Source organism: Orycteropus afer, unplaced genomic scaffold, assembly GCF_000298275.1.
Source record: "Orycteropus afer afer isolate SDZICR_OR568_19922 unplaced genomic scaffold, OryAfe1.0 scaffold00040, whole genome shotgun sequence".
Taxonomy (NCBI): domain Eukaryota; kingdom Metazoa; phylum Chordata; class Mammalia; order Tubulidentata; family Orycteropodidae; genus Orycteropus; species Orycteropus afer.
This window is the reverse complement of record NW_006921627.1, coordinates 6,676,596-6,698,393: the sequence shown is the minus strand read 5'-3', so window position 1 is coordinate 6,698,393 and position 21,798 is coordinate 6,676,596. Positions and strand designations below refer to the sequence as shown.

Below are 21,798 nucleotides of genomic sequence, written 5' to 3'. Positions count from 1 at the left end.
ATGCAACACTGGAAATGCTTATTCATTTATGCCAGGTAATTTGGAAAACAGCTATGTGGCCAATTGGCTAGAAGAGATCCATATTTGTGCCCATTCCAGAAAAAAAAAAAAAAAAGTGATCCAAAAGAATGTGGATATTATTGAACAATATCATTAATATCATACACAAGTAAAATTTTGCTGAAGATAATTTAAAAATGGTTGCAGCAATACATTGACAGGGAATTTCCAGAAACTCAAGCTGGATTCAGAATAGGACGTGGAATGAGGGATATCATTGCTGATGTCAGATGGATCCTGGCTGAAAGCAAAGAATAACAGAAAGATGTTTACCTGTGTTTTATCGACTATGCAAAGGCATTCAACTGTGTGGAGCATAAGAAATTATGGATAGCACTGTGAAAAATGGGAACTCCAGAACACTTACTTGTGCTCATGAGGAAAATGTACACCAAGAGGTAATTGTTCAAACAGACCAAGGGAATACTGCATGGTTCAAAATCAGGAAAGGGATGCATCAGGGTTGTATCCTTTCACCATACTTACTTATTCTGTATGCTGAGCAAATAATCTGAGAAGTTGGACTATACATAAAGAAGAATGTGGCATCAGGACTGGAGGAAAACTCATTAACAACCTGTTATATGCAGATGACACAATCTCGCTTGCTGAAAGTGAAGATGAATTAGCAAATCACTGCAATGAAGTACCTACTGATGAAGACCAAAGACTACGGTCTTCGGTATACAGACTCAGTATGGCTTACACCTCAACATAAAGAAAATAAAAATTCTCAAAATTGTCTTAGAAGCTTGCAAGCAGCCATGTAGATTCAACGATGGGTCTCTACTCATCCAGAGCAAAGAAGAATGAAGAAAACCAAAGATTCATGGAAAGAGTTAGTCCTAGTGACTGGTATACCATGCAATCTGCAGCCTATATGACTATGAGACCAGAAGAACTAGATGGTGCCCAGCTACCACTGTCAACCACTTGGAGGGGGATATATGTAGGAGACCCTAGATAGAGAGGGAGAACAATGTGGAACAAAACTCAAAATCATTTGGGGAAAAAAAAGGGGGGGACCAGGTTTGCTGGTCTGATAGAGCCTGGTAGAACCACTGAGACTACTATTGAAGGGTCCCTAGCTGCCCTTCAGGTCTGGAATTGAACCCACACCTGTGGTTCCCAGCCCAACAAAAGACAGGCGTAAGAGTTGAACACATACCTAAGGTAGAGACACTCCTTTGAGAGAACAATCATGGGAGAAAAAAGGGCTGTTTATGCACAGGGAGACAGTTCAGGGGGCAGGAGTGCATGGAGGGATGGACACAGGGAAGAGGTAACTATCAGGAGGAAGTGGGAGGGAAGCTGTTGCATTGGGGTAAATTGTAGTCAATGTCATGAGACAACATGTGTGGGATCTGCTGTATAGAAAGTGAATTTGCTCTGTAAACTTTCATCCAAATCACAATAAAATAAAATTTAAAAATTCTCACAGCTGGACCAATAACAACATCACCATAAATGGACAAAAGACTAAAGTTGTCAATAAATCAGACGTTATACTGCACTGGGAAAATCTGCTGCCAAAACCAAACCAAACTCACTGTCATTGAGTCAGATTTGACTCATAGAAACCCACTCCTTGGGTTTCTGAGGCAGTATCACTATAGAAGTAGATTGCCCGATCTTCCTTCTGAGGAGTGGGTTTGAACTGCCAGACTTCCGATTAGCAGTCAAATGCCTTAGGTACTACACCACCAGAGCTCCTAATCTGCTGCTAAAGACCACTTTGAAGTGTTGAGGAGCAAAGATGTCACTCTGAAGAGAAAGGTGTGCCTGGCTCAAGCCATGGTATCTGCAATTACCTCATATGTATGTGAGGGCTAGACAATGAATAAGGAAGACTTAAGAAGAATCAATGCCTTTGATTTATGGTGCTGGTGAAGAATACCATGGACTGCCAGAAGAATGAACAAATCTTTCCTGGAAGAAGTACAGCAGGAAGTATAAATGACTTTGTCTCACATACTTTGGCCATGTGGTCAGAAAGGACCAGCCCCTGGAGAAGGTTATCATGCTTGGTAAAGTAGAAGGCCAATGAAAGCAAAGAAGACCCTCAACAAGATGGACTGCGCCACAGTGGCTACAATGATGGGCTCAAGCATGGCAAGGATTGTGAGGATGGCGCAGGATGGCAGTGTTTTGTTCTGCTGCACACAGAGTGGCTATCAGTGAGGATCGATTTGATGGCACCTAACAAAAACAACAAGGGAAGATCTGGGAGCTCTGGTGGCACAAAGTTTAAGGCATTCGACTGCTAACCAAAAGTTAAGCAATTTGAAACCACCAGCCACTCCATGAGAGAAAGATGAGGCAGTCTGCTTCCGTAAAGATATACAGCTTTAGAAACCCTGTGGGGCAGTTCTACTCTGTCCTATAGCCTCTCTGTGAGTCCGAATCGACTCAATGTTGGTGGGTTTGGGTTATTTTGGAAAGGAGGACTAGAGTCCCTGAGTGGTGCAAATGGTTATGTTCTGAACTACTAAATGAAAGGTGGGCAGTTCAAATCCACTTAGAGGCACCTCAGAAGAAAGGCTAGATGATCTGCTGGAAAATCAGCAGTTGAAAACCCTGTGGATGTCAGTCCTGCTCTGACACACACGGGGTCATCAAGAGTTGGAATCGACTTAATAGCAACTGTTTAGAAGCCTTGGGTGACACAATGGGTAAGCACTCAGCTGCTAACCAAAAGGTCAGTTGTTTGAACCCACCAGCCACTCTGCAGAGAAAAAACCTGGCTATCTGCTATAAATATTGCAGCCTAGAAAACCCTAGTAGGTAGTTCTAGTCTGTCCTATTAGGGTCACTATGAGTCAGAAACAACTTGATGGCACCTGGCAACGACAGGGAAGACACACGCATGGAACTAGACCAATGGAAAATGAGGGGGAATCTTCATACACAGACCTAGACACACTCTGACTACCCCTTGACCCCATCCATTCTGGTTTCACCTCACAAAACATGTCTACTCTGTGACCATGAGGCCCTGGACCCTGAGATTTCTGAAGGTGGGACGGATAAGCAGTAGGCACAAGAGTGTGCCCACCCACCCCTCCATACCATTTAAGCAGCAGGTCACTTGGAGGCTATGGTTAGACACAAGATGAGAGCCTACCATATGGCCAAGCAGGATTGGTTGGGGGTTCTATGCTGATCTGGCTGGCAGCTCCCCATGTACAAGGCAGCCTCTGGCTCTGACACAGAGAGAAATAAAATTAAACCCCCACTCCCTTACCTTCTCTTGCCTGAAGATAAATCTTATCACACTTTCCCTCCTTCATTTTCTTTTCACAGGCTCATGCCACTTATCTCCAACACTAGAATCATTTTTTAGACCTTACCATTTAATTTTTAATTCTCCATAGAAAGGGAAACTGAGGCATAGATTGATAAATGGATTTTTCCAAGTCCTCATCAATCACTGTGGTGTGACACAGTAATCTGAAATTGAAGCAAAGGCCTATCCAAAACCTAATTACAGGGTTAAAACGGTCAACCAAGTGCCCAGGATACCAGACTCCATGGATCTCCAACACCTCTATAAAGGCAATGTAATGGAAAACCAAAAAACCAAACCAGCTGCTGTCAAGTTGATTCTGACACATGATGACCCCATGTGTTCAGAGTAGAACTACATTCCATAGGGTTTTCAAAGCTATGACTGTTCAGAAGCAGATCAGCAGGCCTTCCATCCACAGAGCCTCTGTGGGTTCACGCAATCAACCTTCCAACTGGTAGCTAAGCACTTAACCATTTGCGCCACCCAGAGACTCCAATGTATGTAGACAAGGGGCACCCACAAGGAGCTTACTAAAATAAGGACAGATAGTCACAAAGCTGCCTTCTAAGAAAGTGAGTATGAGTGGCTACATACTTAGCCTGCTTGGCTAAGTAGAATATCCTAGTTTGGGGCCATAACGTGGAGTATCTCCTTTAGATAAATAAACCAAGCCAAAGCCACTGCCCTCGAGTCGGATCCAACTCATAGCAACCCCTCCTTGGGTTTCCAAGGCAGTATCACTACGGAAGTAGATTGCCCAACCTTCCTTCCAAGGAGTGGCTGATGGGTTTGAACCACCAACCTTCTGGTTAGCAGTCAAATGCCTTAGGCACTACACCACCAGAGCTCCCTTTAAATAAATGCACAGTAGTTATTTAAGGACGATAACCTGAAGGTTATTAGCCTGCCAAGGCCCTGTCCCCTTACCTAATATTCCTATGCAGTTCACATCCAGCCCATAAATCGACATGCATTTACTGAGCACCTATATGAACAAGAATACAAAGACAAGACAAATACCCACAAACCTTCACCCCTCCTGCTCATAGCCTTAGGTGACCATGCCTCTGAATCTCGATGCCCTCATCTACAAAACAGATACCCCTGTTCACTCACAGTACATGCAAGATTTAAAGTACCTAGAAGTTGCCAGCAGAGGGGAAACTAGATACAAAAATATAGTAACAGAAGCATGTGGTTAGAATAGTAAAATTCTGCCATAATGATGTAAAAACACAAAAACCAAACCACTGCCATGAAGTCAATTCCAAGTCATAGTGACCCCCCATTGGGTTTCCAAGGCAATAAATCTTCACATAAGTAGATTGCCTCATCTTCCTTCTGCAGAGAAGCTGGTGGGTTTGAACCACCAACCTTGTGATTAGCAGTCAGATGCTTTAGGCACTGCACCACCAGAGCTCTTTATAATGAAGTAAGTAGAGTCCAAAAGGAGTCCTTGGGTGGTACAAACAAATAAGCACTTGATTATGAACAGAAAGGTTGGTGGTTCAAAGCCACCCAAGGGCACCTCAGAAGACAGGCCTGGCAATCTGCTTCCAAAGGGCCACAGCCTTAAAAACCCTATGGAGCAATTCTACTCTCCACACGTGGGGTTGCCACGAGTCATAATTGACTCAATGGCAACTAACAACACCAAAAAAGTCCAAATTATTCAATAGCTCAATATGCATGTCATTTTATTGGGACGATGATGAAAAACTGCATTTTTCAGTCTGAGACAGGCACTTTCATCAATCGCACAAAAGTAGATAGTGAAACTTACAACGTAAACAACTTACCCACTGAACTGAGAAAGACACTGATGATTACAAGGTAGTCACCACTTAATCCATTTCTGACTGAGGCTATGGCTGGGTGAAGAGAATTGTCAACTGAGTTACAGCCAAATATTCATAACTGTAGTCCTGTTATCACAGGGTTATACTGCACTAAATTTGATATACAGATCACAGACTAGAAAAACAAAAGTTGGGGCAAGGGTAGGTGCTAGATCAGGGTAACTTCCCAAAGAAAGCCATAGAAAGATTATGGGCTTTGAGGTTCAATTGATCTGGATTCAAATCCTAGCCCTGTCACTTTCTAGCTCAGTGATTTGGGACAAAATATCTAACCTCAAAGAGTTTTCCTCTCCTTAGAGGCAAAACAGGAATAATCCTACCTGCCCTTATCGGGCTGCTATGGAGGGTAGATGGGGTAACTTGAGAAAACACCAAGAACAGTGCCTGACCAACAGCTCAGATCTCCACCACCACTAGCACCACCACCACACTATGATGAGAAGTGACAAAAACGGCTGTGGCTTCATGCCCATGCCCCCTGTCCTCTGTGTGCACAAAAGTTCTGTTGAATCCTTGTGGGGAGGTCAGGCTAAAGGATGGGAGATCAAAAGAATCTCCATCACAAAAGATGCATAAGCCCTTTATGGGGAACATTATAAAACATCACAGAAAAATATCAAAGAAGGCCCAATATATGGAGAAACACACCATGTTCATTAATAGAAATGCATGGATAGAATACTATTCATGATTACGAGCTGAAATACAACAGTGGCAATTCTCTCTAAATTGATCAATAGATTCAATGCAAATCCAAAGAAAATACTAACAGGGCTGGGGGTGAGTGGGTACCTCTGGGTATTTATCAACAGAGCTAAAGAGCTTTGTAACACTTGCTGAACAAGACAGAGGCCAGGCCAGCCCAAGAGGCTGAGAAGCCAAGAGGCCAAGGAGCTAAGATGCAGAAGCTGAAGAGACAAGTAACAAAGGAAACAGAGCTGCCTCAGTCTTAAGGGGTAGGACCACAATCTCTGGGTAGAAGTAGCATGGTCTGCTGGATTTTCAAGGGTGGGACCATGGCCTCCTAGGTTTCAAAGAGTCAGATCTTCAGCAACTCAGTACTGGAGGGTGGGACTGCCATTCACAAGCGCCAGGGGATGGGGCCTGATCCGCTGCCAAAGCTGATGGGGCAGGGCTGCCATGCCCAAAGGGCAGAAGAATGGGGCCTACCAGGGCTGAGATGATAGGGTGGCCACTCAGATGGACTAGGTCACCCAAAGCCAAGGGAGCTACTACCACCAAGAAAGATGAGGCTTGAGTGGAGTGCATCCTTTGGACTCAGGGTCCCTGCACTGGAATCCTCCTAGACCAAGACACATGGTAATCTCCAAGGAATGACAGGGCCACAGATGCTGAAAGAATGGAAGGACCTTTCTCCTAATCTATGAGCCAACAGAAAGAGAGAGCCTTCCCCTAGAGCTAGCATCCTGAATTCAGAATTCTAGCCTCCTAAACCATTAAAGAATGAATTTCTGCTTGTCAAAGCCATCCACTTGTGGTATTTCTGTTATTCCAAACCAAAAACCAAACTCATTGCCATCAAGTTGATTAGACTCTTAGCAACCCCTCCCTGGGTTTCCAAGGTGGTATCTCTACGGAAGTAGATTGCCCAATCTTCCTTCCGAGGAATGGCTGGGGGGTTTGAACTGCCAGCCTTCTGGTTAGCAGTCATAATGCCTTGTTGTTGTTGTTGTTGTTATGTGCCGTCGAGTCGACCCCGACTCATAGCGACCCCTCCTTGGGTTTCCGAGGCAGTATCACTACGGAAGTAGGATTGCCCAACCTTCCTTCTGAGGAGTGGCTGGTGGGTTTGAACCGCCAGCCGTCTGGTTAGCAGGCAAGTGTCTTAGCCACTATGCCTTAGGTCACCTAAATAACTAAGATGGAGGGTACTTATTATTATTTTTTTTTTTTATGAAACTAGACAAACTGAGTCCACAGGGGCTCCCAAAAATAAAGGGAAAGAGTAACAAAACCAAGAAGAACAAAAACACTCTAGAAAAAGCACAAGATGAGAGGATTGGTACTACCAACTATCAAGATTTATTGTAAAGGGTTTACACGTCTTTATAAACAGTGTGGCACAAACAAAAACGTGCATATGGGGAAATACAGGTGGCATTACACATCAGTAGTCTAGTCAGTCAAGGCAGCTAGGACACCTGATATTTATATGGCAAAAAAGAAACGAAAGCCCTACTCACATCATTCACACATATAAATTCTAGGCAGATTAAGGACTTAAAAAGAAAAAATTTAGAAATAAATACAGGAAGCTGTCTTTAGTCATTCAGTGACTAATGCAAATGAGTGCCTATAATGTTGTGACAAGCAACATCATTACTAGGGCTATAAGAATATCCATGAAATAGGGAAGAATTTTTTAAATAAAAAGTAGAGTCTAACCAGGAAAAGAGATTGACTCTTTAACTCTATTAAAATGAAGAATTTCTGTTTATCAAAAGACCCTCAGGAAGAAACTGAAAAGAACTAGGAGATGTTTGATACACATTCAACAACAGTAGATTAGTATCTAAAATAGGTAAATAAAGCTCTAAAAATTAGTAAGAAAAAGCAAAGAACACAACAAAAAATGAACAAACAACATAAGGGGCATTCACAAAGACGAATGAAGAAAAGCTAATAAACATATGAAGAGATACTCATTAGTAATCAAAAGAACTGCAAATTAAAACCACCATAATGTAGCATATTATACTCGCTGTATTGGAGAAGGGCAAAAAAATTCAAAGGCTGACAATACCACCACTGGGGCGAATGTCATTGATGTATCACTGTGGAAAATGATTTGGCATTATCTTGTAGAGGTGGTGCAAAGAGTTAACATGCTTGGCTGCTAACCAAACGACTGGCAGTTCAAGTCCACTGTAGGTACCAGAAGAAATACTTGGTGATCTACTTCTGAAAAATCAGCCACTGAAAATTCTATGGAGTACAGCTCTCCTCTGACACACATGGGGTCGCCATGAGTCAGAATCAACACAATAACTGATTAGTAAAGCTGAAATGCACATATCCCAGAACTCAGTAACACCATTTCCCACTAGATAGCCTAGAGCAGTGCTACCCAAAATGCGATCCGTGGAAATGTTTATTGTCTATAAGGAGGAAAGTATAGAAATTGAGGTTAAGTACTTAGAAACTTTTATAGCAATTTGATACTGTCAGAACAACTAAGCACATGATCAGTGGCCTCGTTTAGTGTTGTTAACTTGTCAAGTAGGCTACATGTGGTTTGAGCTGTGTACTAGTCACACACACCAGGACCACATCTGAGACAGATTGAGGGGAAAAAAAGCATCCTTCACTACAGATATTTTTATACTGTTGCAGTTTAGTAAATTATATAGTGTGGCTTTTCTAGCCATAAGTCTTTGTGAATTCCATGATGGAATTTGCCATGAGCAACTGAGTAGCTCCTGATTGTTAAAGTCATCCACCTGAGGTGTTTCTGTTGCACTAGCACAAAGCAATCTTCTGGGAAGTTTGCTCTCTCTCTCAGGTGTATAGAATTCTGATGTTGGGATTGGTGGGTTTGGTCACTCACCAGGCTCAAAAGGAGCCCTCTTAGAGGCAGAAGCAATCTCTCACTGCCAGCTGGGAGATGCGAGAGACGTGAATTGCTGAGAGAGACATGACTGCGAGACACCAAGAGATATGCACTGCTGGGACAGAGACTGAGAGAGACTGTCAACTGAGAGACAGCAGGCTGAGAGAGACTAAGCGTGTTCCTGAACATGAATTGTAGCCTGTTACTTCCCTAATAAACCCCATAATCTTTGAGTTCTGTGTGGCCACTGCAGTGAATTATTGAACCCAACAGGAAGGTAGTGGGTGCTGTGGGAAGAACGGTTGGTGTCAGAGTTGGTGAAAGGGCTGGAGGGAGGTAGCATGTTTGGCCTCCCTGGAATAGGCCTTAGGCTACTTATGGTGATTCTGTCTTCCTCTTGTGGGGTTAGAGGAGGTCAGAAAATGCAGCCTCCTTGCCCCTTTGGCAACTTTCCTAGAGAAATTCTTGGAAACATACACCAAGAGACTTGTATAAGAATGTCCAGAGATGCATTGCACAAGGGTATTAGAAAAAAGAAAAAAAAACCTCAAGGAAATAATCCAAATGTTCATCAGTGGAAGAATGAATAAATTGTAATACATGATATAACAGAATACTATAAAGCAGTAAAAAGGAATGGACTATGACCACATATATCAGCCCAAATAAATCAATAAACATAAAAACAAACAGGCATTCAGAATGATTCGATTGACTAAAACTTTAAAAACATGCCAAACCAAAGGATGTGTTTAGGGATGCCTGTTGTTGTCAGTCAACTTAGCTCAAACTCATAGTGACCTTATGAATAAGAGAACTAAACACTGTCCAGTCCTGTGCCGTCTTCACGACTGTTGGCATGTTTGTTCCATTGTTGAAGCTACTGTGCCAATCTATCTCATTGAAGGTTTCTCTTGTTTTCACTGACCATCTACATTACCAACTTGGGTGTACTTTAAGGTATGCCTCTGGTGGCATGGTGCCTAAGGCATTTGACTGCTAACCAGAAGGCTGGCAGTTCAAACCCACCAGCTGCTCCTTGGAAGGAAGACTGGGCAATCTACTTCCGTAGTGATACTCCCTCGGAAACCCAAGGAGGAGGGGGTCCCTATGAGTCGGATTGGACTCAATGGCAATGAGTTTGGTTTGGTTTTTGGTTCTACATACATGGAAAAACTATAAAGAAATACACTGAACACAAAATTCAAGGATAATGGTTGTCTCTGGGGGAGATGTGAGGACATGCTCAGGCAGGACCATACAGAGGCTTCATCAGTACAAGGAAGTTAGGTAGTGAGTATGTGTCCGCATGATTATTTTCTAAACCACATGAATTTACATATGACATATTTCACAAATTGAAAATACTTTCAGTGATTATGTTTTTGGTCGGTGAAGTGACCTGGGGCCTTGGAGCCCATGCATCTATCTTTTATTCAGCTATGGTCACAGGCCAAGCTGCCCAGACAGAGTCTATCCAAGGTATTGAGTGTGCAAAAGAAGGGGCCTGCCCCTGGAGCACCCAGGGCAGAGGGCCCATGGGGCCCTGCAACATGACCACCTGTCCAGCTGAGCCTCTTTCTGACCTAACTCACTACACCAAGAACAGAAGGAAGCAGGGAAAGGGGATGGAAGGCCAGCGTAAACGTACAATCTGGCAGGTGCAGCTGCAGGCCAGGGGTCTGAGACTACCACCTCCTTCACACTCCCCCACCCACCCCCAACCCCTCCTCTTGCTTCCACCTCTATCCTCCATTCCAAAAGATTTGCCTTGACTTCCCCAATACCCCTAAGGCCAGGAGACACTCAGAACAATTCCCAGCCTGGAAAGACACCAGAGGCTCCCTCCAGGGCTCCAAAGCCCTGCTCAACACTGTCATTCAGCATCCACGCTCCGCTCTTGGACACCTAACTGACTGCTGGCTGGAGCTACTTGTTCCTGTGCTCTCACTGTAGGAGCTACAGTCAGAACCACAGCCTGCACAAAACACTGGGAAGACCAATCCTTAGAAAAGGACATGCGGTTGGTAAAGTAGAGAGTCAGCAAAAATGAGGGAAACCCTCAATAAGATGGACTGATACAGTAGCCACAACAATGGCTCACACATACCCATGATCATGAGGATGGCACCCAAAGAAAACCCACTGCCCATTGAGGATGAGAAAGACATAGAGAGGTACATGGGATGTACAGGCAACAAATATGAATCCTTTTGCATATACAGTACTGCGTTGTCAGTGAAGGCAAACATGGGTATATAGATGGATAGATGGGTGGACAGGCTAAACGATTAGACATGTCTATGAAATGGGGAGTGTATCCAAGAACATATATAGGGTTGGCAGACAATGGTCTTATAAGTTTATGTGAATGATCAGAATTCCCAGGTGTATAGTAGAGCTGACAAGGGGCAAGGTTGTGGTCACTGCTTGGTCAAAGCCAGATACCCAGAGGGACCGAGTAGTTGAACATGTGGGCTTGGGAACATAGTCGCAGGGGACATCAAGCTCAACTGACATAACATACTATACAAAATACTGTTCCACCTCCTACTTTGGCGAGTAACGACTGGGATCTTAAAAGCTAGCAAGCTGCCATCTAGATGCAACGATGGGTCTCTCCTCATCCAGAGCAAGGAAGAATGAAGAAAACCAAAATTCATGGAAACAATTGGTCCTAGCGACTGGTACACCATCCGATCTGCAAGCCTATACGACTATGACACCAGAAGAACTAGATGGTGCCCGGCTACCACTGTCATCCACTTGGAAGGGGATCTATGTAGGAGATCCTTGATAGAGAGGGAGAACAATGTAGAACAAAACTCAAAATCATTTGGAGGGGAAAAAAAGGGGGGGGGGACCAGGTTTGCTGGTCCGATAGAGCCTGGTGGAACCACTGACACTATGGCCCCTAGCTGCCCTTCAGGTCTGGAATTGAACCCACACCTGTGGTTTCCAGCCAAACAGAAAACAGGCATATGAGTTAAACATTTACCTCAAGTAGATACACTCCTTGGAGAGAACAATCATGGGAGAAAGAAGGGCTGCTTATGCACAGGGAGACAGCTCAGGGGGCAGGAGTGTATGGAGGGATGGACACTGGGAAGAGGTAACTATGGGGAGGAAGTGGGAAGGGAGCTGTTGCATTGTGGTAAACTGTGGTCAATGACATGAGACAAAGTATATGTGAACTGCTGTATGGAAAGTGAATTTGCTCTGTAAATCTTCTCCCAAATCACAGTAAAGAAAAAAGAAAAAGAAAACCCACTGCCACCGAGTGGATTCCAACTCAAAACAACCCTACAGGACAGAGTAGGGTTTCCCATAGGGTTTCTAAGGCTATAAATCTTTACCGAAGCAGACTGTCTCATCTTTCTTCCACAGAGCGGCTGGTGGTTTTAATCCATAGATCTTTTGGTTAGTAGCCAAATGCTTTAACCACTGCACCACCAGAGTTCCCTGATGAAGATGGCACAGGACCAGGCAATGTTTCATTCTGTTATACATGAGGTCACCATGAGTCAGACTCAACTCAAACCCTACTAACAACAACACTGTTCACTGAAACCAACATGCCAGGCATCCTGCTACGCAGTACATTCACTACATACTGCATATGTTACCTTATCTGATGGGAGCTCTGGTGGTGTAGTGCCTACGGCATTTGACTGCTAACCAGAAGGCTGGCGGTTCAAACCCTCCAGTCACTCCTCAGAAGGAAGACTGGGCAATCTACTTCTGTAGTGATATCGCCTTGGAAACCCAAGGAGGGGTCACTATGAGTCAGATCCAACTCGAGGGCAATGAGTTTGGTTTTTTTTGGTTTTACCTTACTTGGTCCTTAATCCAGTCCTGTAAGATCATTGGTATTAACATAGATGAGTAAACCCAGGTACCAAGAGGTGAAAGAACACTTCAAAACACAGGTTTCATTCCTAGAGACGTTGTAGGTCTGTGGTGGATCCACAGAACCTGGTCATGTAAGAAGCTGCCGGCTGATTTGTATGTATCCCCTAGTGAAGATCCCCTGGAACTGGAGGGAAGCTCTCTGCAGGCAGAAGCCATGTCTTTTTTCTCTTTGGCCAGTCACCCTCCATCAGCCACTAAAACGGGGCCCTTCGGCATGGCACTGATACAGTATATTATAGCTGTTAGGTGCTGTTGAGTTAAATTCAACTCATAACAACCCCATGTGACAGAGCAGAACTGCCCATGAGGTTTTCTAAGCTATAATCTTTATTGGAGTAGATTGCCAGGTCTTTCTCCCATAGAGTTGGTAAGTAGATTCAAATCACCAACATTTTGGTTAACAGCCTAGCACTTAACTGTCATGCCACCAGGACTCCTTGATGTAGCACACTACCCAACACAAAGAAGATATGAAACCTGCAGTCTTCCCTTCCCAAAGGCTTTTCCAGTTCTCCTGGGAGTTTTCAAAGCTTGTTGGGGCCTAAAGAAAGAGAAGGTAACCCCATCTGACTCAAACCATGGACTCACTATGTTTTAGAGTTAAAAGAGATTTCAGATACCATCTGCAGTCTCACGGCTAGCTAGGGAAAGAACGGGTTGAAAGCCTTATCTACCTTGTGCGCTGCTCTTCCAGTTGAAGATCTGTTCACACTCCCAACCACGTGTCATTTGTAATGTCCCTGCCAGGATCGGACCCCAACCCCCCACCACTTCTGAAGGCAGATTAGCTTTCAAATGTGAGCAGGGACAAAGCTGGCTCAGAAGACTTAACTCTGCCCGACAGGTTTAGCTCGGCTTCAAAGCTTCCTAACTGGAACCAAATAAGCGGGCATATCACAGCTGGAAGGAGAGGCCGGAAGGGGGTGAGAAAATAGGGGCATCTCTATAAAGCTGGATTACCTACAGCAACAGCTTGCAGCCTGAGTGACACAGCAAGACCCGCCATGGTGGTCACTGCCAGAAAAATAAAATATCCCTCTCCTTAGAGGCCTGGAGACAAACACCCCATACACTGGTGCATACTTTACAGCAGGGCCGTACCACCTTGTCCTCAGAACCCATTCCAAACCACCAGCTGCCAAGCAGCTGTTCTGGCACCATCTAGATGACACTAGCCTTTGTTTCTCTATGTATGACCCATTTAGCATGTGCAAGAGGCTCTGTCACTCCCATTGGGTTCATGCTCTCCCCTGGCATAGGCTGTGTCAATTGCTCTCTATCTCTCCCCAACCCTCCTTCATACCCCAGCTTCCAGGCTCATCTATTCAGCAAACTCCTATTCATCCTTCAAAACTCAGGTGTCACTTCCTCTACTTTATTTCTGTATCTTGTCCATGATGGCACCAACTGCTCAGAGCTGTAATTTATCTGTTTGTGCCTGACTCTGCCATAGGACTCTGAGCAGCCCCAGGAACTGGTACAGCAGGTGCTCAACAAGTGCATGTAGTGTACACTGCCTACATAGTATCCAATCAACCCCTCCAACAGAAGAAACAGAAGAGTCAAGTGATTCACTAATCCTTTTTTTCAAACTAGGAAATTAATAAAAGCAACACAGGCTGTTTTTCTCCCCCTTTACCTCTGATTGGAGCACACATTTATGGAAGGAGAATCAGAGAGCAACCATGTAGGGACACAGGATGGCACAAGACAAATCAGGCCACCACAATGCTAGGTCCAGGCCTGCTGCTGCCCCTCCCTAGAATGCTGGGGAAGGGAGAAGTGCTCCTGTTCTCACCACTCACCACTCCCTCGGCAGCTCTGTGTTCAAATGCTCAGTAGAGGACGAGCCAGATGACCTCTCAATTCAACGACTTCCTGGCACGAGAAAGTTGATCTGCCCTGTGTGAGCCGAGTCAGCCCCTGTTCTTACCAACTGGAGGCTCCTGTACACGCAGCGGGCATTCAGTGAATACTTGTGGAGTGAGTGAATGGACTCAATTGGGACCCCAACACCCTAGTAAGCCACAGAAAGCCTAAGGCCGCAGAGCCTGCCTCCAAGTTCACCCAAGGGCAGCCAGGCCCATGGCGGTACAAGCAGGGCAGGGGTGAGGCCTCTGCACTGGGGAGAAGTTGGGGGTGTTTGCTCTGCTCTTCCAAGGCTGGATTGGAGGCCCCACGGCCCTTTCCTCAAAGTGGAGAGCTGCTTACCCAGTTTCAGCTTCAACTTTTCCTCTCTCCTCCCTCCCTCTCCACTGCCTCTTGACTGACACCAATGCTGGCTGTGACATGATTTAAAAATAGATATTAAGACAAGGAAGTTAAATTTTTAATGCTTTGGAAAGGAAGTGAACACAGAACCGACATTCTCTGGTGGCCATGCTCTGGGGGTCTCAGAGTGTTTGCCAAGTCCTTCATCTGCCTGCCCCCCTGCTACAAGCCTGACCTACCCCCAAAGATCTACCTATAGCAGCCTTCTGGAGAGACGGGATCATAACCACACTCAAGAAACAGCCTAAACACCTCATACATGAGCACTTTGGGAAGCATCTAAATACTTTTATTGCCAGTTTAGCCTACATCTCTTCTCTCTTTGGAGGAGCCAGAAGAAGCCATGGGAGGACACTAGAGCACAGGGGAGGCCAGGAAAGGTCAGGAGAGAGAGGTCAGGGGACACTAAAGGAGTCCAGAGGAGGCCAGGGGAGGCCAGGAGCAAGCAGGGGAGGCTAGGGGAGGCCAGAGGAGGCCAGGAGCCGACAGGAAAAGGAGATCAGGGGAGGCCAGGAAAAGCCAGAGGAGTCTAGGGAAGGTTAAAGGAGGTGAGAGGAGGCCAGAAAGGGTTAGGGGAGGCCAGGGGAGGTCCAGGGAGGCCAGAGCTGAACACAAACTCCCTGTTCAGACCCATTGAGCCCACTCACCATTTCTATTTTCAGACTGGAGACACTTCAGACTCCTTATGACACTCCAGGTTGTCACTCTGATTATACACAGACCTGGGTCCTGGGCACCAAGAATCAAGGGGGGGACCATGCAACCCACAGAGCCATGTGCAATTCGGCCAAGCCAGCACAAAACAAATGCTCCAAACATGGCTGGAGAGCCTTAACCAAGGACCTTACACACAGCCTACTCTCAAGGCCGTGTAAAAGGTCTAAGAGGAGCTGAGCTGCAAAGGTGTAACCCCACTTTGGGAAGGTTAATCAGGGCCTCCACCCACTCCCCTGCTCATGGCAGCTCCATGCCAACCTTTACCCTGCTCCAGCGGGCACAATGAACATTGCCCTCTCGGCTAATTGGTCTTTATTAAGGGAACAATCCACAAGGAATAGACTTTCCAAAGGGGCCAGAATGTCACTGCTCTGCCAGCCATCATTTAAAGTGATGGGACAACTCTGCTGGCAAGCATACAAAATGATCATTATCCTAAGTGGCAATTCTGCCAGCAACCCCAGATCTATCTACCCCCATCCCTCCATATTCAGACAGGAATCTGATTTGGCTTGAGAGGTGCTGGGCTGGGATCACAATTTGCTGTCCCAGGAGGGGACACAGGACCCCAGCACCCAAAGGATCCCCTCTCCAGCCCACTATATTCCCCCAGCCCAGCGATGAGCCTCCTCTGCACTCCTGGAGGGGCTTACCAGTTGCTAACGAGTCAATTCCAACTCACATTGACCCCATGTTGCAGAGCAGAACTGCTCCCAGGGTTTTCAAGGCTGTGACCTTTCAGAAGCAGATTGCCAGGTCTCTCTTCTGAGGAGCATCTAGGAGGGTTTGAATAGCCAACCTTTTGATCAGTGTCAAGCATTTAACTGTACCACCCAAAAAACCCAAACCAAACTCACGACCTTCGAGTTGATTCCAACTCATAGTGACCCTTCACGACAGAGCAGAACTTCCCCATACAGTTTCCAAGGCTGTAAATACTTAAAGAAGGAGACTCCCTCATCTTTCTCCTGTGGACAGCTGGTAGGTTTGAACCACTGATCTTTTGGTTAGCAGATGAATGCTTTAGCCATTACGCCACCAGAGCTCCCTCCTGGAGGGGCTTAAACCAAAAAAAACAAACAAACAAACAAACAAACCCACTGCCATCAAGTCAATTCCGACTCATAGTGAGCCCCATTGTGTTTCCAAGGTTGTAAACTTTTATGAAAGTAGACTGCCTCATCTTCCTCCTACAGAGCAGCTGGTGGGTTTGAACCACTGATCTTCTGCTTAGCAGCCAAATGTCTTACCCACTCTGCCACTACAGCTCCTTCCTGGAGAGGCTTGTTGTTGTTGTTGTTATGTGCCATTGAGTCGGACCCGACTCATAATGATCCCTCCTTGGGTTTCCGAGGCAGTATCACTATGGAAGTACATTGCCCAACCTTCCTTCCGAGGAGTGGTTGGTGGGTTTGAACCACCAGCCTTCTGGTTAGCAGTCAAATGCCTTAGGCACTATGCTACCAGAGCTCCTCTAGAGGGGCTTAGGTTCACTTAATCACTATCAGGAGTATTCGGCCAAATGGCCTCAAGGATACTTAGATAGAGAACTGACTGAGGGAAAAACCATAGATGGCTTCCACTGCTAGAAGAAATACATGGGTTGGGTTTGAGTGCTGGTGGACAAGAGCCTCAGGATGGGGAAACATTTGTCCCAATTCAGGCCTCCTATTCCCTATCCGGAGGAGCTCTGGTAGCATAGTGCCTAAGGCACTTGACTGCTAACCAGAAGGCTGGTGGTTCAAACCCACCAGCCACTCCTCAGAAGGAAGATGGGGCACTCTACTTCTGTAGTGATACCGCCTCGGAAACCCAAGGAGTGGTCGCTATGAGTCGGATCCAACTCGATGGCACATAACAACAACAACATTCCCTATCCGGGAGCTCTGGTGGTATAGTGTACTTGACTGCTAACCAGAAGGCTGGTGGTTCAAACCTACCAGCCACTCCTCGGAAGGAAGACTGGGCAATCTACTTTGTAGAGACACCACCTTAGAAACCCAAGGAGGGGTTGCTATGAGTCAGATTCGACTTGACGGCAGTGAGTCTTTTTTTTTGTTTTTTGTTTTTTGGTGATTCCCTATCCACCAAGAGTCCAGCTTTCTTTTTGATTTTTTGGCACTGAGAATCAGGGCAGGAATGACCACTGACCCTTTGTCTTCTACTCCATATCAGGACCTCAGAAATGCTGCCCTCCTGGGTGCCCCAAAGTCCCATAGTTCACTGAGGTGCCAACATGGCTAGCACTGTCTGGTTTCCGTCAGCAGTGCCAGAAGCAGACCTGGACCCCCACCAGCGGGCAGGTGCCCAGAAGCCTGTCAGGCACCTGCCTTTTTCTTAGTGAGTGTGGAGGAGGAGCACTGACCACATAGCTCCACCTCCCATCCTGCCCCCAATGACGTCACCCAGGTCCTCTCCAATACCAATATCCTGGAAGCTCCACCCAGTTGCAAGGAACCAGGGACTCTAATGCCTGTGAGGGGAGATGCAGCATAAGACTGCTGCACCTCTCCCTGTAATGGGAATCCTTCCAGTGGGCTCAAAGGAGGCAGACGGGGTGTGGCAGCAGCAATGGGTTTGGAGAACTACTAGGTAGGCTCCAGGATCTATGGGAAGGTCTCTATCTATTGAATGCAGGCCTTGAGTTCAACTCTAATACCCTAGAAAGACCTCCTTTTGGGAGATGAGCCATGAGAGTAGAAAAAGCAGTGGGTACAAAATTCCTAACAACTGCTCTGCAGCCCAGAGGCTAAGATACCCCCCATCCCTCTTCTGAGCACCTTCACCCCTACTCTCTCCCTCACCTCCTCCTGCAGACTGGGAAGCAGCAGAGGTTTCCTGGGGATCCTGCTTCATTAACTACTACATCATTTTTGACACAAGCACTTCTACCTTTCCTCTTCCCTTTGCTCTTTTGCTAGATTTTTCATCTTTCCTACAAGCTATGTCTCATTTGCTTAGCACATTCATTATTAACAAAAAAGAATGGATCTTTGAGATTCAATTTTGTTTAACTGGTTAGCTTGTCATGAGAATTCTGAAAATTTCAACTAATCAGCAAAGCCAGAAACTAGGAGAAAGCTGGACTCCTTGCCTGGTAAGAGAATGGTGTGTGTACCTTCCAATTAAGAAGAGACAGAAAGTTCTTTTGCTGAAGACCATAAAGGAAAGATTTTCCATGGACTAGCTCATTAACCTGTGCTAGGCTTTTAAGGGAAGATAGAAAAAAGCCCCATGTCATCCCACAATAAGGTGCTTTTTTTAAAAAAAAAAAGAAAGAAAGAAAGAAAAAAAATTGCCATAAAGTCAATTCTGACTAATGGTGACCCCTTGTGCTAGGTAAGCCTTAATCAAACTCAAGTTTGATAATTAGCTCCTCCTCCCTATAAAGTGGGACTTGGGAACTCATACCAAATAATAATATGCTGAGGATAAAATGTTCTGGTCTTCTGCTCATTCACTCACAAACACAGAATGAATGCCTACTATGTGCAGGACACATACCATTATACTGGCCTCTGAGGAGGTATCTCCAAACCAAGTTGGAAGCATACTGGAAAAGGAACCACAAGCAGTTATATCGATTCCAGCCACCAGATGGCAGGGTGGGGGTTGGGAGGAGCAGTGCCGAGTAGGGGTTAACGGGTCAAAGGCAGTGAGCATCACCATGAGGGGGTTAAGATATGCAGGATGGGACAATGCAGAACAGTAGGTCTGGACTATGAAAAAGGACAAAGAAGAAAGCTGTGAACAATTAAAAAGTACACCATTCATGTAAGTCCAAAGGCACTGAGAAGCACACGCCAGTTCCAGGCTGACACAGATGCTGGCGAATGAGTCAAATGAACAAATAAGCAGAAGGGACATGCCAACCAGAAGGCTACAAAAGTCATTCTCGACATTTCAAATGATTCTCGCCACCCAAAAAAATAAAAAAGAATTAGAGTATCTCTGCCCCAGTTTCCATAAAACTCTAACTACATGTCAGGTAACATTCCAATAGCAGTGGCTGGAGGGTCCCAGCCCACGGAGACATCTGGGGTAGTCCTACTCAGATCATCTCAGACCAGACTCCTTGGAAGAGAAGCAGTGGACCATGCCCAGGCAGGAAAATAGACTTTCCTCCCCAGTCAGAAGGCCAGGATGCATTCAGATGCCTCCTCTCCCAGCTGTGGGACATCCCATAATTAATGAGGTGAAGACAGTCATCACAACAGCCCCCATTGGATTGGAAAGGAACCCCAGAACTTGAGAGAGGAAGTGACTTGCCCAAGGTCACACAAGAAACTAATGCAGAACCAAGACCAGAGCTCAGTCTTCTTCCCTCCCAGCTCTGAGCTTTCCCCTTTATGGGAAAAGCTGCCCCACCCACCCATACATCCAAAAAAGTTATTTCGGCTAAAGCAGGTCACTCCACACAAAAGTTGAATGCTGAAGTGCAACCGCTTCTACCCAACCTCAGCCTGAATGACTTTCTCCTGCTTCCAGGACTCCTCCTGGACCATGGCAGCTGACCGCCTCCAGCAGGCTGGAGGACAGGCCCTGGGGCAGAGCCAAACATCTGTGCTAACTATGTCTGGGTGAAGAAAGGCGGAGGCAGTAGTCGGGGTGAAGAGACAATCAGATATGAATTTAAGAAGTTTTCAAAATTTGTCCAACTAGTATTTCTTTCATACTTACACACACACACAGCCTCCAGAACCACACCGAAGCCACAGAACAATTCTGAGTTGCTGTACCCACTGATACCTTCTCTAAAAATTAATCACTCCTAGTCTCCCTTTTCCCCTTCCAGCCTCTGGGGCTCCGGAGCCTGGGAGGGCTGGCATTTTCAGGGAAGGAGCACGTGGCCAGTCTGCTCCCTGCCCAAGCCACTGCAATCCCTCAAAAGCAGCAACTGGCCACCCGATGGCAGCAGCCCTCCCACACCCCTCCTTTCCCTGAACAAGCCCCAACTCAGAGGCAGATCTGAGGACTAGCAATTGAGTCTATTTCACTTGCTTGGGACACGGGCACTTCCTCTTTCTCCTAGGACTGATTCATTGAAAGGAGGGGGAGGATGTGACCTCTACCCATCGCACTCCCATAAAATGCTGCAGATTATATTCTTGTGCATTACAAGAGGGATACAAGAAGAAACTCAGAAAACCATCTTCACTTGTGCCTGTCTTCAACTCAAGGTCACAAGCTGGTAGAAATTCTGACCCACGGCCCCACCACCACCACCACCATGTTGCTGGTTACCCTGGCAGAGGCACCTCTAGCATAGGTACTCATAAGAGAATGATAAGGTGGCAGCAAACACTGCCAGCCTCCTGGGAGTAGAGTAAGTTTCTCCTAGAAGACAGGCAAGTTGGAGCCTCCATTCAGTCACCAAAGAGAGGGAGGAAGGGAGCGAGATGCACGATAGAGGGAAAAACGATTAAAAAAAAAAAAAAAAAAAAAAACTTACCGTTGTGCAGAAGGCAGAGCAATGCAGCACGGAGAGAGAGAGTGTGTACCATGCTCTGGTAGGCAAAGAGGATGGGAGGGCAAAGGGAGAGATAAAGGAAAGGACTTACCCAGAATATCAAATTGAAGAGAAACATCATATACTTCAAGCAGCAGAGGCAACCCCTGGCCATGTTGCACTTTTTAAATTCTAGGAGGAAAACAAAGGAGAGGTCCAGGTAAAACACCACGTACTTGCTGCCTTTGGGTGCATTGTACTTGTCAGTCTTAACGCCGGCTTCGGCGTGGCTCTGGCCCCGGGAGCCCGCGGTGCCGTAGAAGGCACCGGCCGTGAAGCCGCGGCCGAATGGGCGGCCCGAGGTGGACGGCTTGGCAAAGTCCGAGTCCTTGCTGTCCAAAGATGGACTCCGGTGGATCGAAGAATCTTCACTACTCGACTTCTCCATGTTCGCGTCGTTCCCGAGGGGCCAGAGGGGCGGGGGGCATTGCTCCCGGAGTGGGACGAAGGGGGCGCCCAAGTTGGGTGCACGGGCCGGTGAAGCCTTGCACGCCCTCTCTGTACCAGGGCGCCCTCCTGGCGGAACCCTGTGCCCAGGAGCCTCTGTCTCTAGGACGGCGCCCCACTCTGGCCGGCCGGCCCAGGAGGGCTCTGCGGCTTGGCTTGGCTT

General features: G+C 46.3%; 1 protein-coding gene across 1 annotated transcript in view; it reads right to left on the bottom strand.

Moving 5' to 3' along the window:
• TSPAN9 (tetraspanin 9) overlaps positions 1 to 21,576 on the bottom strand; it is a 136,494-nt gene extending 114,918 nt beyond the window's left edge. Inside the window, exon 1 of the mRNA XM_007937069.1 lies at positions 21,241 to 21,576. Within this exon, the coding sequence (XP_007935260.1) occupies positions 21,241 to 21,576 (336 nt within the window). The remainder of the gene's footprint in view (positions 1 to 21,240) is intronic.
• Between the last annotated feature and the right edge of the window lie 222 nt (positions 21,577 to 21,798).